Below are 17,531 nucleotides of genomic sequence, written 5' to 3'. Positions count from 1 at the left end.
ATCAGCTGGAAAAGGAGAGAGTGCCGGCTTTTCGGGATAGGCCAGCTGCAGCAAGCAGCAGGATCAGATTTGAATGAAAGGAGGGGGAAAGGTCACGCCCGCGGCGGCAAGATCACTGGGTCGAGGGATGCAGGGCCGCCTCGCACACGCACGCACGCACACGTGCGCTCGCTTCGCATTCCATCGCGGCGGAGAAGGTGCTTCCGGTTGCTGCTCACGCAAAAATGACAAAATTTGGGGCGAAATCTCTAGGTGGTCGGAGGGGAAAATTCGTTATATCGAGGGGGTCTCCCGCTGCCACTTCGTTACGTAGAGGTCTCAAATACATGCGCTTCTATGGAGTAACAGCGGGGAATCAAAAAACTTCGTTATATCCAGGAATTCGTTATATGGAGGTTCGTTATAAGCAGGTTTAACTGTATATCCAATATTTATTATACGCGCATACAGTCAATGTCCAAATTTTCAGATTCCTTAGGGGTCACGAAAATGTCCGAGAAAAATGAATGCATGCCCTTTAGTGGCCCCAAGGGTTGAAATTGCCACAGACACATCCAAAATAGGTATGAGAGCCTGCCAGTACACTTAATAGGCATATCGGTGCTTGTACTGTGACAGGAGATGGCGAGTGCAGGCATGTATATTTAAAGAATACATACTGTGTACTGTAACAGTGGCCCCTTTCCATTGTTGGTATGCTTCACCGCAATGTTTCCATATGATTGACCGCATAACACAGCTGTATTGCGGCGAAGCTGACATTTAGAGACCAGCATTATGCAGCGTGTGATACTATACTTTCCGTCCTTCGAAGCCATCCACGAGGATGACAAAGGGGGAGACAATGCGACTACTGACAGCAGTGAATTTTTTCAGTAAAAAACATGGCAACGAACAGCAGGGAGCTTGGCAGCAAACGTCAAAGCAGCCAGGCCTAGCATTGCGAAATAGCTACAGCTGCCAGTAGATCGGCATGTGCGCTGGTTCAACGCAGTGAGACACTAAAAATGGAGGCGGCGGTGGTGGCTTCGAATAATGCCCTTTCGAACCTGCTGTCAAAGCAAAACGTCCAGACTCGATGAGCGATGTGCGCATCGGCACATCGCTCATCGAGTGTCGACTCCTCGGACCCGCGGCTAGGCACTTCGCGCATCGGCAACTCGAGCGTCGACTCCTCAAGCACGCGGCTAGGCATTTCGCGCGTCGGCACCTCGGACTGCGCGATTGAGCTCACCGAGTGTCTATTCTTTGGACCTGCGACTAGGCATTTCGCACATCGGCACCTCAGACCCGCGACTTAGCACATCGCGCCGACTCTATTATCGTATTGCCACGATATCTCGTACCAATACCTATCATACCACCCCTTCATAAAGCGAACCTCATCACGAGCTCTGTTCACTAGGCCACTTGGGCTGGCACAGACACCTGGCTGCAGAAGTGAGGCATCATACAAAAGTACAGGCTGGAAAGCACCTCGCAGCTGCATTGCTGCCTATCTATAAGTGGCTCTCCTAACATCCATAGCCATTGTCAATGGAAGATGATCCAGAACGCTGCTGAGAGCCTTCATTCAGTAACATGGTCGATTCTACCAAAAGAAAACAATGCCTCACTGACTGTACTAGAGACTGCTATCAATGAGGCAGTCTGCAGGTACAACGCTAGAACTACTGTATATTTATGCCCACATAGTTCTGCACCTCACTTGGTTTAAAACCGAGGTACCATGCTCTTTGTAGGGCAGCAGTAAAGAATGCCACACAAACATGAAAAAGGCAGAACGAAGGCACAGCAGAGCAGAGGCCACATGTCCAAGAAGCCCCACATCACAAAACACATCAAAGATTACAAATTTGGTGCATTTTAGAGAACTGAAGAGAAGGTGAAACTTTGAGAGCCGTATTCTCCAAACTGTTTTTTTTTTTTTTTTGCCTTTCTGCTCAGTTTATGGAGCTGATTTCTTCGTTACCGTTTAGCCTATTTTGATTGTTTTTTTTTGTTTTTCTTTTGTCACGTTCCTTGGACTACAGTGCAGGTCGAGACAGTCTCGCATTTTTATCTTGACTTTTTATAAATTTATGGTGTGGCTATTCGTTCACCCCGAAAGTGTGCTTGGTGCGAAGGTAACTTGAAAAATGACCATCTAAAAAATTTGTGTCGCGAAAAAAAAAAAAAGTAAGACTGTCACGACCTCCAGCACGCATTGAGCTATGCAGTCAATACTCAACGAGCCTTCCATCATGTTTTTTAAGCTCCCCAGGCCCTCCAGAAAGTTCAGCAGAGAAAAACTCTGCTCAATTAAATGTTCTCAAGGTTCTCTGAAACTTTTATGGAAGTATCAGGGAGACATTCTAAACATTTGTGCCAATTTTCATCAAAATTTATGAAGAAGTAAGGAAGTTGATTTTCAAAGCCACGTCCCCCCTAAGTTGTAAACATTCGCTTACTAACAAAATTAACAAGCACAGTGTCATGCGCGCACAGGTAAGCATGAGCACATCGCGCTTGATGACCGCGGAAAGTCGCTGTCAAAACGCTGCAGTCAGGAAGCGCGGCAGCAGCAGCGAGCAAACTAAACATAGAAAGCACAGCGCATACAAAGCTACTGGCACTGAGCGCATTTTGTCCTTTCACAATACGATCGCTTTCGCGCATACGAAGCTACCAGCACTGACAGTACGGCAGCCACGCACGGCAGCAGCCGCCGGAGGTGAACGCCCCCTCCCTCGGCTCCTCCCCGTGCCTCGCGTGCCAAACAGACGGCGCGCTTCCGCCCCACCTTCCTCCCTCGCGCGCGCGCAAGATTGATCCACGATTGCCGGCTGACCTTCGCAAGTCTGTTGTAGCTCGGTCCGTTAAAAGCGAACTTCATTGCGTTAATAAAATACGTAGAGCAAACTAAGGTTGTAGTATGGTCCATTATACCTGAAAGTCTGTTGTACGCGGATCTGTTGTAACGAGCATAGACTGTACTTGCACTCTTGCACGCATGCTTTTTTTTTTTTTTACCATTCCAAAAAAATTCTGGAGGATGTACCTTGACTCGTGGCAGGTAGGAGAGCATAAACTTTCCAGGGAACTCTCGCGAGGCTGAGACAAAGTAGTGGATCTTGGAAGGGTTACGCTTCTTCTCCTCAGTGAGCAGCTTCTCAATGACTTCTCGTTTGCCACCTTCAGCGTCCCGGAAGTACCGAAACGTGGTCAAGTCACGTGCAAAGCTTGCCATTGGCTGTACATGCCTGGCTATTATTTCATCCAGGTCCTCAAATTCCTGAAAACAGCAGAAAAATGAAACGTCTCTAATGAATTACAGCATGAGCAAAGGGCATATGAGTTATCATATTGTTGCAATACATGAATGCCAACAAGCTCTGTGAGCATCCAAGTTTCAGATTAGAATTGTATACTAGCTCATCTAAATATTCAGCAACAGAATGCAATAGCCACTGAGCAACTACGGCCGAGTACTGGTAGTAGGCAGGGAGGAGTCCGCTTTGTTGCCACCATTAAGATGGTGGCCAAACATGTGGCTATTAGAGTGCACTAGATTTCGTTGTAGCATTGTAAACACCCATAGAAATGTGCGCACATGTGAAAGTCTAACGTCCGGTGTCCAAAACAATGAACACTGCGCCATCCGATGGCACTGTCAAGCCCTAGCCTAGACATGTATTGCATGGGAGATATTGTTTCTGCTGCACATCTTAATAGCTTTACAACACAAGAAGGAATGACAAGGATGGACAGGGAGGAAACAGGAAAAGCGCTAAGTAAAAGCGCTTCACGCACACGCGTCTGCTACCACATTTTACTCTCATAATCAGGGTTGTCATTTTAACGATTTTGTCACAAAATTTTTTCTGTTAAGCAATTGGCGACCTTTTTCAACAACTTGAAAGAACAATTGAAGTTTTAGCGACTTGTATGTTAGAAAATGGGGATAAACGATACTCTAATTGACATTAGGAGAAAAAAAAAGGGGGGGGAGCTGGGCAGGCCATGTAATGTATAGGGCAGATAACCGATGGACCATTAGAGTTACAGAATGGGGGCCAAGACAAAGGAAGCGCAGTCGAGGACGACAAACTAGGTGGGGTGATGTAATTAGGAAATTGAAATCAGCTAGCGCAAGACAGAGGTAATTAGATATAGCAGGGAGAGGCCTTCGTCCCGCAGACATAAAAATAAGCTGATGATGATGATGAAGTTAGAAAAAGCTGCTTTGAAAATTGCCTTCTAGCTACAAGTAAGTGGCCGAAATTGGCTGTACAACGCGTGGGCTCTGTGACAACGATGAAGCAACAGTTGCCATCATCTCGGTGGTCTGCATAGGCTCTTCAGAAAATGCATGCTTTTTTTTCAATTCTTTAAACAAAGATTTGAGTGTGTCTTAACGGTGAACATTCACAAGCATAGCAGTGCGTACAACTAAATTATTTACCAATTATTGCAATTAATAATATGGTGACCTTTAGAACGCAGCTGCTGAATGATAAGAGAGATCAACTGTTAAAATAACGAAGCGGCTGGGCTCGTTCACACGAATCTGAACTCACTGCTTCCATTTCTCACGGCTATTGCAATAATTAATACTGCATGGAGCTTTTAGGGCGATCAAGGGGTGGAAGCGTAGTATTTTACCTGCATAAGACTTAAATAAGTGTCATTGCTGTATGAACAGCATGATAGTAAGCGCGTGTCGCAGAATTTAGTTCTTCTTTTTACAAGTGCCAAAACAAAAAAAAATTTTTAGAGGTAATGCAAACTAAGAACTTCGTGCTAGGAAAATCAGGTTACCCAAGCTTTTAAAATTGTGCAAGATTGCGACCTTGTAATCTGAAGATAAACGCACAATTCTGCTTCATCAATTCTTTTATTCAATATATTCGCAATTTTATTAAATATTTTAGCAATTTTAGTGACTGAAGCATGAATTTAGCAGTAATTTAGCGACTTCTGTCTCACATTAGTGACACGCTCCCGAAAATATTTGGCACCACTGCTCATAATACATACAACACAAAATGACAGCCAGTGCGCTTGATCATGATATTGTTGCCCAGGTTTCTTGTTAAATTTCACTTATGAGCGCTTACCAACAGGCTTTCAACATATGGTGACCGGAAGTACTCTAGGGAGCTGTGAAGATTTTCTTTACTTAAACATGGCAACCTCGCTTTAACAGAATTCTCGATTTAGCTGGTTTTCTTTCTGGAAGTACACATTGCTTATACCGTATTTCAAGTGCCTTTGCTTGATCACAGCCAATACCAAAACACATTCACAAATGTAAGCAATAACACATTTCAGAGTTCTCACACAACTTATAAAGTGGACAGTCTAGTTTCCACACAAAGGCATAATTATGACAAGCACTGGCAGTAAGTGACTCCTTTCATTACTACAAAGTTATTTTATTGCGATAGCAATAGCAATCGCCGTGATGTTCCATATATATTTATGTATGTGTATTCGATATCTTTATCGATGCCATAAATGCAAGGTGGATGTATTGGCGACATACTATTCAACCACCAAATTCGCTCAAACTAGGTCTTCCGTTCTTGACCAAATTGTTCCTCAAAATTTTGAGAATTGTTGCACACAAAGGTCACAAAACATTTTACTTACAGTGCATGCTTTTTTTTTTACCTTATTTAGCTGAATATAAGGCAAGATATTTCCCCAGAATTCTTAGCCTTGAAGTCGCCCCCCCGCCTTAACAAGAATTTTGCCTTTAGGTGTGGCTTCACAGCAGCCCACGCCCCAATGCCGTGAAGCCACACTACAAAGACTGGGCCCTACATGGGGTGAACTTTCACAGTGAACTTCACACGGCAGAAATATACACAGCGGCACGGCGCTGACTGTTAGCTGGCTTGGCTGAGTGAAAAAGAGGCATACGGGGCAGCACGTTCGCCGTCTCACTGTTAGTATTGCCAAGATTGATTAACGTGTTTCTCTAGAAAAAAAAAAAAAAACTAAAAAAAATTATAAACAGAAGTTCTATTATCTTTAATGGCTAAGCAATATTTAAAAAAAGTTTCACAGATACATTTACAAACGATTTCTACACATTCTATTGAGCTTAGCGGGATGGCATTGTGCTGCCTGTGTTGGGCTGCTAACCACAAGGTCGCGGGATCGAATCCCGGCCACGGCGGCAGCATTTCGATGGGGACGAAATGTGAAAACACCCGTGTACTTAGATTTAAATGCATGTTAAAGAACCCCGGGTGGTCAAAATTTTCCAGAGTCCCCCACTACGGCGTGCCTCATAATCAGATCGTGGTTTTAGCGCATAAAATACCATTAAAGAAAAAAAATTCTGCTGCCTTGACGTGGTAATGTGGCACAAGCATGGTGCGTGTCAGTGCATGTACAGTGCACTTCAGTCCGTGTATAGTCTGCATAGTGCGTGTGACCGGGTGTGTGCCTTCTGTTTCACATGCAAGCCTACAAGCGACTGTGCGGTGGTGGTCGCACCGTTTTGTACTGCAGCTGGAGATGCTAGCATTATCGAAATTTTCTTGGAACCAGCCCGTCAGCAACTCTCGTTCTTGATGCCGCAAACCATTCCGTGCGCTGTCTGGGCCACACAGATGCAAACAGCCTGGATACCAGACACAGTCGACTTTTAACTATAATTTTTCTTCCCCTTTTTCCCTAAAGGCACTTGAGTACTCAAGACACTCAGCAGCCCGATGGACACTCTGATAGTGGCACCAGGAGAAAAAACGCTCGCGGCGACTTACAACCACCCCTTGAAGTCGGAGGGAGATCACTTGGCGAGTATGCAAGGCGCGCTTGCCGCTTTCGTCGAGAAACTTAACCAGGCAAAGCTTTCCCGATTGAACTGGGTTGGCGGCGGGTGTCAAAATTTTGGACGCCAAGGCTGAGCGTTTGCCGCCGAGCAAAGTTCATTGCTTTTACGCCCATTTTCCGCTCCATGTAGCTCGGCTTTAAGGCGAAATTTGTTGTGTCGTGAAGCCACAGCTAAAGGCAAAATCTGCATATAATCAGCACTCCGTGTGTGAATTTTTTTAAGACACTGAAAACGGAACATAAATGTGTACAGTTGCAAGAGGAGCAAAGTCAACAGGTTCAAGCTGCTTACCTCGTTGTTGATCATCAATGAAGACCCAAGACTGAACGCATTCTCCTTCCCCTGCTCTTTCACATCAATGTGTTGCAGGATGCCATCATACACCTTCCATGTCACTGTCAGGTGGTCAACTCCCTGCATTGATGAAGATAAAAAAAGAGAGAGGGGGGGGGGACTGATACAGCAATGCCACAAAGCTACATTCTACACTATGATGAATTACTTTCAAATACTGGCCATTTGTGAGATAACAGAACCAGTTCTAAAATCTTAACACACGAGGGCTTAGACACTGTCAAGTGGCAGGGTCCCAACAGAAATGCAGGCAGATAAGAGGACACAGTAACACCTCATTGATGCGCCTATAGTACAGTCGCCGACCGTTTATTCGGACGCTGAAAATTCGGGCATGCTCGTTTATTCGGACACCTTCGCGGCACCGCCACTCGTCCCATTGAAGTAATGTATAACCACGACCGATAGTTCGGACGCCCTACAGCGTGCCGTTAGATTTTTCGTACTCCGGCGGCCTGGTCAGATGCGACGTCGAACGCCATGATACGGTCACGACAAGCTGGCCACGATGTTTACATTTTGCTAGGTTGCCAGCACTGAAAGGGCGCTTGCTATGGTTGGATTGCTGGTGTCTAAATCCACGCAGCACCTACAAGTTACAGTTGCCGATCTCGAAGGCTATACTTTTGTTGGCTGCACCTATTGGTTGTCGTGCTTCGCATTTAGCCAGCCCAGTATCCATTGACTGTATACCGTGGCCAAACAGCAGGCCAGGCCAAGCCAAGCCAGTGTGCTTGGAAGTCGGTGCTCGGCCTTTGCGTTGTAAGTTGCAACGCCTCCTAAAAAGACAATGCCTGGAACGTCGCTCTTTTTCCTCCCTACCGCGTCTTGTGACCAGGCGCCGTGCAAGAGCGCTCGCCTACCTACCGCCTGGTCACGTGACACCATCGGCGTAGCCAATGGCGTAACGGGAGCAGCCGGCAGCGCACTGTCCGCTGGCGGAGAGCGCGAGCTCCCGCCGGCGTCCCTGGAAAAAATCAAAACACCGGCGTAGGTTTCAGCGCCGCTAATGCCGCGCGAAAATTTGCAGCTCTCCAGCAAATTTTTGTACTAAAACAAACTGACCATCGACAGAAAGCCCCGTAAGGTGACTCGCATGATCTCAGAAAAGCGATAAAGAAACCACTTGAGTGTCATCGTCTGCATATAGCAGCGGTGACCACGCGCGGTCGGCAAGGTGTCGTCTGCTCGCGACAAGCCAGATGCTCGGCTCCTGGCCGCCGCGCGCCGGCATTGTCTTTATAGGAGGCGTTGTCAGTTGTTACGTGACCTAGGCCTTGTCAACAGCTACCTTTCAAGTCTCGCTCTTTTGCTTAGTGTGTTAGGCCTGATTTGCTTGTTCGATCTCGTCCAGTCATCGCGTAGTGCGAAATGGCTCCGACGCCTCCCGTGCCATCTGCGCCGACGAGACGCGGCAATTACAAGACTGTCTATAGCGATAGCCAGACACTGTCGAAAATACAGGCTGACCTGATCGCGTGTAAGCGTGCATCTGTACAGTCGCGCATTGACAATTTTTTCCGTCCACTGGGACCATAAAGGTACTTTTTTCTAGCGAATCCTTTTTTTTCGGACTCTCGATTATTCGGATTTTTCGCCGGTTCCCGTCGAGTCCGAATAAACGGTCGGTGACTGTAGTCCATACAATTTACAATTCATAAAATCGCACAGAACAGCACTGAACATGCTTTGAACATGTGATCCCAGTATGGTCAGTGCTATTCTAACCCTACACTGACTGCGCTTACTAACCACACTCTGGTCACATGATCACTTTCTCAAATTAAACATTTTTCAATTGCATTCTTCTCTTAAAAACATTCAACTGTTCAACCAATTGTCAACTCGCCTACCAAAAAATAAATAAAAGAAAGACAATGAAAGGGCTTAGTCAGACAAAATTGTGCAATTACTGTAACAAGCAACACCAAAACTTTGAAAGCGGTTACTTGACACAGACGCGCTTTCCTTCACTGTTGGTGTTGCCAACCAATAGAAGCTTGATGCACTATGCATAAATAAAATGCAATAAAATGCAAGTAAAAGGCTTCGTAAACTGAGCACAAGGCAATGTGAATGCAGAATACATAAGCACAAATAATAAACTCTGAAGTCATGAGCAGTGCACACAAACACACATAAGAATAACTAAAGATGTGCTTCTCATGAACTGCCTTTACGCACAAGTTCAACTACCACTGCTTTAAGATTTGTATAAGAGGTTTACGAAGAGCCATGATGACTGCAGGTTGCAAGAAGCCTTAGCAAGCCAAGCCAAGTAAAAGAAGTTCCGTAATTAACAGATTTCAATTAAAGCCTGCTTGCACAACCATGCAAATCTAGACTGCAGAACAGTCACTCACCAGAGAGTACCCTATTATAAAATACTTCTGCTCAAGTTGTTATAAGTCTCAACCCCCCCCCGGTGTGTTCACTTAGTTGATATTCACCATGCACATACCTATGCAAGCTATTTCTCTAATATGCGTGAATGTTTACTTGATTAAAGTGACATTAAAAAGGAACACTAAATCAGTTTAGACAGACAAAAGTACTACTTTTTCTAAACAATTTTTGTCATATTGGTGGAAAAAGGTTCATTGAAGAAATAAAGAATGAAGGCCAAACTTGTATTTTAACATCTGGCACCGAAACCCCAGCACCGGTCTATCAGTCACAAATGTCAATAGATTTTGTTGATTTTAAAGGGGTTGAGACACCAAATTTTGATGGTATAAAAGGCCTGCTGTAGGCTTCCTCTGTATGAAAGGACACTCAACATGAAGTGTTGGACACAGCAAACGTTTAAAATATATTTTAATTCACTTCCAAAGAGTGCCTAAATGCTCGTTCTCGCGATCGAGACCCATCGCTAGCGCAATTAACATCGACGTCACTGTGTTGGAAGCGTAACGCATTTTAGTGACGTCATACCACATTAGAGTGATGTACAATGAGCTGTGAGCCACAGCACGGGCCAAGCCTCGAGAGCCTCGAGTCTAGAGTGCAGTATAAGCTGCATCGGACCCAGACACAGAGTCGTAATTGGAGCTGGCGCAGCTAGCGATGGCAACTGTCGGCGTGGGTTTGTTTGCCTGCGCTGGTACAAAACGTGTGTGCGAGAGCAGACGATGCAGCAGTGCGTGCGTCACAGCCTTGTGGGCCCACGTGACCAAACTTCCTAGCCAGTGACGTCACTGTTCAACTCGGCGCCGAGAAATAGAAACCGAAAATGGTGCACATAAATAATGCGATATTAAATTATTTACCGAGAATATATGAACCTTCCAGCGTGTATCATGCTTTCTGGAGCAATAAGAAACGTTTGAAACAAACAACGCGCAAGCCACAAATTTGATGTCTCAACCCCTTTAAGCCATTGTAGTGCAGTCAAAGTTCTGAAAGTTGGATACATTGTGGGGATGTGCGACTCTCGCGCGTCTCCTGTAATCCGGCTTCACCGTGTGGCTAAGTGCCGGCGGCGGTCGTGGTGGTTGCGGCGCATTGCGAGATTTGGCAGCGAGTGTCGCGATGCTAACGCCACCGAACGGCGGGGTGACTTGGGAGAAAAAGATCAAAGGCGCTTCCTCTTTGACTTGGGATCGGCGACCAACACGGACGAACGCTTCGCGCGTGCGCCGACTCGCTTCGCGGGACCGTCTCGCGAGGCTAAGAGCAGGACACCGGTATGGACGAACACGGATCGTTCGAACGCGCCACCGTTCGCGTGACCGTACACGTGAACGACTAGGCGATGGTGTCACAGCATGGGGTGAACATATTCGCTCGCTGTCGGGTCGCGGTGAGTCGGACTTCCTTGATTTGTCGCGCGCCCAAGTGAATGTTCTATTGGTTGTAATTCGGCTAGCATGTATTAGTGTATGAAAGGTGCAATAAATGCCCTTTTGATTGTTTGCACTACTGTGTTGTCGTTCCTTTGTCCCAAGAGCACATGTGAGGCCCCACAACATCCAGTTTCTGGCACCAATAGAATACAATGTAGTCCCTCTTTACCAATAAAACAATTAACTAGGCATGAGCAGACACTGTCAAATTCCATGATGTCACGGCGGCCTGGTACAGGAACTTCAAGGTGGTGTCATCACTTGTCTTCATCTGTTCTCGTGCTTCTTCTGGCTTATTAAGGTTCCACTTATAAGGGTGGCTTCCTTTGTTAATTGCAAAAGTGCAATTTATAATTACCACTCAACTTAATTTTTTCTTTAGTGTCTCTTCAATCAATGTGGCTCCAGGCCAGTGCAACATAACAAAGGAATATTGCACGAGTTTCAATTTCGTGTTCACCCTGTTTCTGTCAGCCCATTCCAGAAGAAAGTCAGAAATGGGGCTGCCAACGCATCCTGCTCACCTTGCTGCTGGGACGAATGATCACATCACCTTGATCCATAGTGCTAAGCAGCTTCTCAGCCTCCTTGTAAGAGATGTTATGGAATGATGGATGAACAATCACACGCTTCACGTATGCTGAAAAAAGGGGAGAGCACAAAGGTGTGATGCAAATTACTATCACCACTAAAAGCACACAGTAAAACAGTGGAGGAAGCTCTTGGCCTTAGATTGCAAAGCTGGAAACAATGCAGAGGTTGTAATTCACAACGCTGCGTAGGTGCTTTTGTACACCTGCTAAAACTTTTAACAAGAAGTCTGCAGGGCATTGACTAAAACACAATCAAGAAAAACGTTAAAATGCAAACTCACTTTGCCGATTCTGCTTCTTCTTAGAGTCGTCATCCACTTTCCGGTCCTTTTCTTCGGCCTCATAATCATAGTACAGGTCCTTTGCAGGCCTGCAATTATTATATGTCAAAGTAAATGAATAACCAATAAATATAAGCCACCGGACCGGGACCGATGCATAGAGTCACTATAACCAACGCTAGAAAGAAAGCTTCACATAGAGTCCATTCACTGAAAGCGGTAACCGCAAGGGCGCCGCTATGTTGCTATACACAGGCGTAGACGAGATGCGATTCAGATGAGATGTGCAGTCAATGCGATCCCAAGCCTGAAGCCTCCCTCAGTATGGTGGTGCCATCTAGTTCCAGGTGCCTGCCTTTCATGCACCGTAAATTTTACATCAAAATTTGATAAACAGTCATCAGATCTTTCTGAAAAATATACAGAATGAACATTACACCTTGTCCACACCTATATGGCGTACATTGTAAATACTTGTTTTTGCATCATATTTTGAATATATTTAGCGTAACAAAAATTAGAGGTAGTACATATGCCCAAACCTAGGTGAGTACGATAACTTGTGCCTTATGCTTTCAAGAGGTGTTCTTTTGTTTATGCGTTCGCACTTTATGCATCCTTGTACTACAGGTCCCACCATGCGTTCCGTTATATAGGATCTGTATTTTTAATCGATGACATTTCAGGATAAGTGTTTCAGAACGCACTGAATGGCCAGCAGAAGGCGATGTCCCAAAAGCAGCGGCACAACCTTCGTTTGACAAATTAATGTCATTTAGTGTCAGCACACACCACTGTGATCATGCAGCAACACATACAAGGCATGTAATCGACCCACCTCCACTCATTGTTGACGTCAGAAAGGTCAGAAGATCGGCAAGTCAGATCAACCGCGAACCTTTCAATGTCTATCTTCGTTATTCTGCAGTGAAGAATCATGCCGACCTAAAAAGGATTAAAGAGGTAGAAAAACATTTGTCAATCACACGCCGAAGGCTGGCAGTGCTGTAAAACAGAGCACTGATGACCTAACATCACATCTGCTCGTATGCAGGTTAAAGCAAGAGGCTAAACATTTTTGTTTGGCACAGTAATGCACTTTGAAAATAAAACAGCCATAAGGTCAAGCTACATCTTTTTCCAGCGAACACGGCTAAGCATAAGCTGCCTGCACCTACTACTAGCTAGCAATGCACATTACCAGAAAAAAAGGAGGCAGAAAGAAAAAAACTACTACCAAGGAAGTGCACAACATGAAGCTACTACAAGATTACCCCCACTTAGTGCTGTATTGTGATGCTTTACTGGTTATTTGTAACCCAGCAGGGCAGCTCTAATGAACCAAGTGCTAAAGCACTGCACTTTGGCCCCTCTGCCCCATCCAGCCAGGAATGCAAGGAGATGCATTGGCTTTTGCTTTCAAGTTGGCTTCAACAAACAGCAAGTATGAAATGAAGAACAGTTGTTCACCTTTACTCTCTCCTCAGGGTTGGTGACCTTCTTGTCGCTGAGTCCAGGCGCACCCGGACACCCATAGACTGTCCCGGACAGCTGCCAGCATCAAAATGATTCCACACCTGAGGGAGAAGCCAGGAAAAAATTCACTCAGATCAAGACTACCCAAACCTTTCAAGAAGTTCGCTGTTTGCATTAGGACATTGTTAATTTGATTCTGGTTAAATAAAAGAAGAAAAAAACTAACAATTCATACCGACCATCTGGTCCCATCAAACATACTACCATTATTTTATGGTTTCAAATATTAGCTCAACTTGGAGGTATCAGGCCACGTGCCTGTTATTTTGGCTGTACCATGCCGAGTGTCACACGTTGTGAGAGGCAAAAATGGCATTAGCACTCCAACCAAAATGCAGTGCCAGAACAAACATCACCATCATCATAATGACCATCACTAGGAAGAAAATGGCGAGGACATAAAAAGTTCCCCCATGTATGCCACAATGCATGCTGCCGGGTGCACGCAGAATAGCAGATGTGACAAGCATTTGCTTTGTTTTGATCTACTGCGTGTGGGCCACAGAAGACTGCTGGCAAACAGAATAAAAGGGCCGACCGCATGTTGGCATCACTGCTCAATTTAGCTAGCCAACCCTTCGTGACAAAATGATGAGTTTCATGATGTGCTCTGTTGTAAAAAGCATGCTTATTTATAAGATTTGGCCAACACTAAATGACAGGAGCAAGCATCATTTGTTGGTTTACAGCGGGAACACCGAACGAGGTAGAAGAAATTCAGCATGCAACTCGCTTTCTTTTGAAAGCACGGTCAGAGGATACAGACCAATGCAAGATCTTCGTCTGCAGTGGTGTCACACACGTGACGTAAAGGAAATGAAATGCATACCCATGGTTCCCATAAGACGAGAGCTGTCTGTACAAATTCTAAGCTAAGCCATCTGTGGCTTGGGGTGAAGCCCACTTCCTGTTTTCTGTCTGGGGTTCCCTCCTATTGGTAAAAAGGTTTTTGCAAAATATGTTTTCTTTTCGTTGATTACGCTTATTCTCTATGTTTAAGTACATCTAGCTAGAAAATATATGTCCTCTCACAAACACACACGGACACAGACAAACAGAAAAAGAAAGAAGATTCACAAGGGGTGGACAAAGCTCGCACGCACTTCACTCAGCTCAGGGAAGTCGTTTTTCTGGCAGAAAGGGCACTGCCAAAGGCCCGTCTCATCATTTCGGATAGGGTTGGCTTGGTCCAGCTGCTGTCCGTGAGGCTTCCGCCGTGCGATGCCCACCACCTGACAAGTCACCATCTTGCCTGCATGCAATGAGAATTGCGAGAATGGTGATTTGCAGGCACTAGGAAGATAGCTGGCCACTTGGACAAAAGGTTTCACCTGTGGGCAAGTCTATCCACAGGCAAAAAGACTTGCACAAGTGAGATTAAGTTGACACCTTGTAAATTCCTGAATGACTGAGAAGTGATGCTTAAATCGCTTTACATCTTCCAATCATCAACTTACTGTCATTTGCATGAAGCTTTTCACCTGTGGCTCACTCATGCATGTAAAATACTTTACATGCATGGCTGGCTCGCTCTCAGCGCACAGTGACTGAGTGAGCCAGAAGACAGTAGACAGGAGGTTTTTAAGTTTGAGCAGTAAAAACAACTTCAAAAATTCAAAGCGCAAGAAGGTAAGGCCATATTAGCGCACCTATGAGAAACAGCATGTGCGGTGCTGATTGTGTTGAGAGCAACGCATTAACAAAGCTCACGGCATCCGAGATTTGCATGTGATGTGTCGCGTGGTGCTGAAAATCTTTTGACGCCATGGCTCACTGCGCTTAGTGCCCACAAATTAATAACAAAGGTGTAAAAGATACGGATAACCATTCTGAGCAAGGAAAAAAAAAAGTAACAAAGTCATAGTTTCACCAGAAAAGCAGAGCATTGATGGCGATGGCAGAGAGACAACTATACGAAGTAAGGTTCGTAGTTTTATCGGTGTCACACACGTTCAGGCAAGCATTAACAGATCTTACTCGATGCCCATGAACTTGCCAACACAACGCGAGTGAACATTTCGCACCAAATCTCGGAAACTTGAGATTATGTGACCGCCAACATTAGACGGGCAGAAACCCAATGCGCATCAAGGCACCAACCATCTCAGCTCGGCCTTTGGACTTGCCGCACAGACTTTACCTCCGAGATACAGCGTGTGGCCCGCGTGCGAGGAGACGTGCGCGCGATGAGGGAAAGAGCAGATAAACGCTTGTTCCTTCCTTTCCCTCCCCCTAGCATGGTTCATCACATTACAGCGCATTCACTCTCCCTCCCCATCCCCCTTGCACAGAATCCCCATGGCGATTTGAGCCCTCAGGGGCAGTAAAAGGCATGCATTCATTTCTTCGGACTGACCGATTCTTCGGATGTTTTGGACGTTGACTGTATATTAATGTAACCATGCAAGGTATCGAAAGTCACGAGACACCGCCTGCGAAGGTGAATGTAGGGTGACAAGATGTGAGTTCAAAAGCTGCTGCAATTTGCGCCGCTGTCTAAAATCTGGATCACTGCTGAAACCATACTGAAACAGACTGAATCTATCAACCTCCAACATAAGGCAGGCGGTGGCTTCGAGGCTAAGGTTGCTAGAAAATATGCCTTGACTAATACTCCAATAAATACAGTAATTTTCTACCATTATAGGTTTACCTAACACATCACATCAAGCATTTCCTATTAAGTTTACATGTTCTAGTTATGTTAGTGGGTATACTAAAATTCAGTGTTTTCTTTAGGAGTGGGGTAATGTACTGTACATTAAAGTGCAAGTGCACTAAGAATCTCCTGAAGTCTTCTGGGTTTGTCAGCATACATTCAAAATTCCCTTGAACTTCATTATAACGAAGTTGAAGGGGGAGCCTAAATTACTTTGTTATATCTAGAGGTACGCAAATATTTTAAACCTTTGAATAATGAATCAAATAGTGCGCTATTAGATACGGTCTTCGAATCGAATACATAGTCACTATTCGTAAATTCAAATATTTTTCGAATACTTTTCCAATATTTCAAAACATCAACTGCATCCAATTACAGTTAACGACCGATGTTCCAGACATGGTCGGTAATTCGGACGCCTTCACGGCACCGCCATGTACCCCCTCTCCCCCCCACCCCCTCCCATAGAGTCAATGTACAAGAACATCTTAAATTTCCGACGCAAAACACCCTCACCGTTCGATTTTCTGGACATTCTGCCATGATCGCAGGTCCAAACAGCATTAATCGAAACCATAATCGAAACCACCACCAACGCCATTTTGATTATCTAGCCGCCTCAAACTGGCGCTTTTACACGCAGATCCCCCGACAGCCTTAGCCACCACAGCGGCAACGCTAGGCCTAGCTACTTTGACGTTCACTACCAAGCTTCTTGCTGTTCGGTGCCATGTTTTTCATTGAAATAATTCGCCACTCTTAGCAATAGCACCGACTCCACCTTTGTAATCCTTGCCAATGGCTCCAACGCTCGCGATCGAAACCGAGAATGCACTGGGCCTGTGCCCTCTCCACCGTCAACCACGTGCAAAGTGTTCTAGGCGCGGCGCCAGCGCGTTCATCTCATACCAGGTGCGAAACCAAAACAATCTGAAATACGGTCTCAGAGGCAGTATTTGGTACATATACATTATAGACCACTTATAACGTAACTGCTTATAGTGCAGGACCGGATATAGTACGGTTTTTTCAGACTCCCGTTAATTTTCCCGTAGCACTCCATGTATACGCATACCGCTTACAGTGCAGCCGCATGAGACGAAATACCGGTTATAATGAGGCTTCCGCGGGAAAATCTCGCCAACAAGGGCGGTAGCAAGCACACTTCTCAACGAGGTGCACCCACCGATGGGAGAGGAGATCAACGAGGGCGATGCGGAGGAGGAGCAAAAGACGTGGAGCATGAGTCCAAGGGTAATAAAATAGATGCCGCATGCCGTATGTGCGAGTGAAAGCGCGCGCCTTCACGGAGAGCGAACGCACAACGGAGAGCAAACGCGACTTCCATCACGCGAAAGGCCATGGGGGTATGGGAGGGAGGGGTGGGCAACACTGTGCTGTGGCACCAAATGCGTACCTTGCAACCGAACG

The 17,531-nt window shown here is 45.6% G+C and overlaps 1 protein-coding gene across 1 annotated transcript in view; it reads right to left on the bottom strand.

The window, feature by feature from the left end:
* Positions 1–17,531, bottom strand: part of LOC119445845 (transcription elongation factor SPT6-like) — an 81,656-nt gene that overhangs the window by 14,566 nt on the left and 49,559 nt on the right. The window contains 8 exon segments of the mRNA XM_037710148.2: positions 3,041–3,274; positions 7,121–7,243; positions 11,553–11,668; positions 11,903–11,991; positions 12,741–12,847; positions 13,373–13,413; positions 13,416–13,479; positions 14,542–14,690. Coding sequence (XP_037566076.1) covers positions 3,041–3,274; positions 7,121–7,243; positions 11,553–11,668; positions 11,903–11,991; positions 12,741–12,847; positions 13,373–13,413; positions 13,416–13,479; positions 14,542–14,690 — 923 coding nt within the window.

The sequence above is a fragment of the Dermacentor silvarum genome, chromosome 3 (assembly GCF_013339745.2).
Source record: "Dermacentor silvarum isolate Dsil-2018 chromosome 3, BIME_Dsil_1.4, whole genome shotgun sequence".
In the NCBI taxonomy this organism is placed as follows: Eukaryota; Metazoa; Arthropoda; class Arachnida; order Ixodida; family Ixodidae; genus Dermacentor; species Dermacentor silvarum.
Note: the sequence above shows the minus strand (reverse complement) of the source record. Positions and strands in the feature narration are given on the sequence as shown.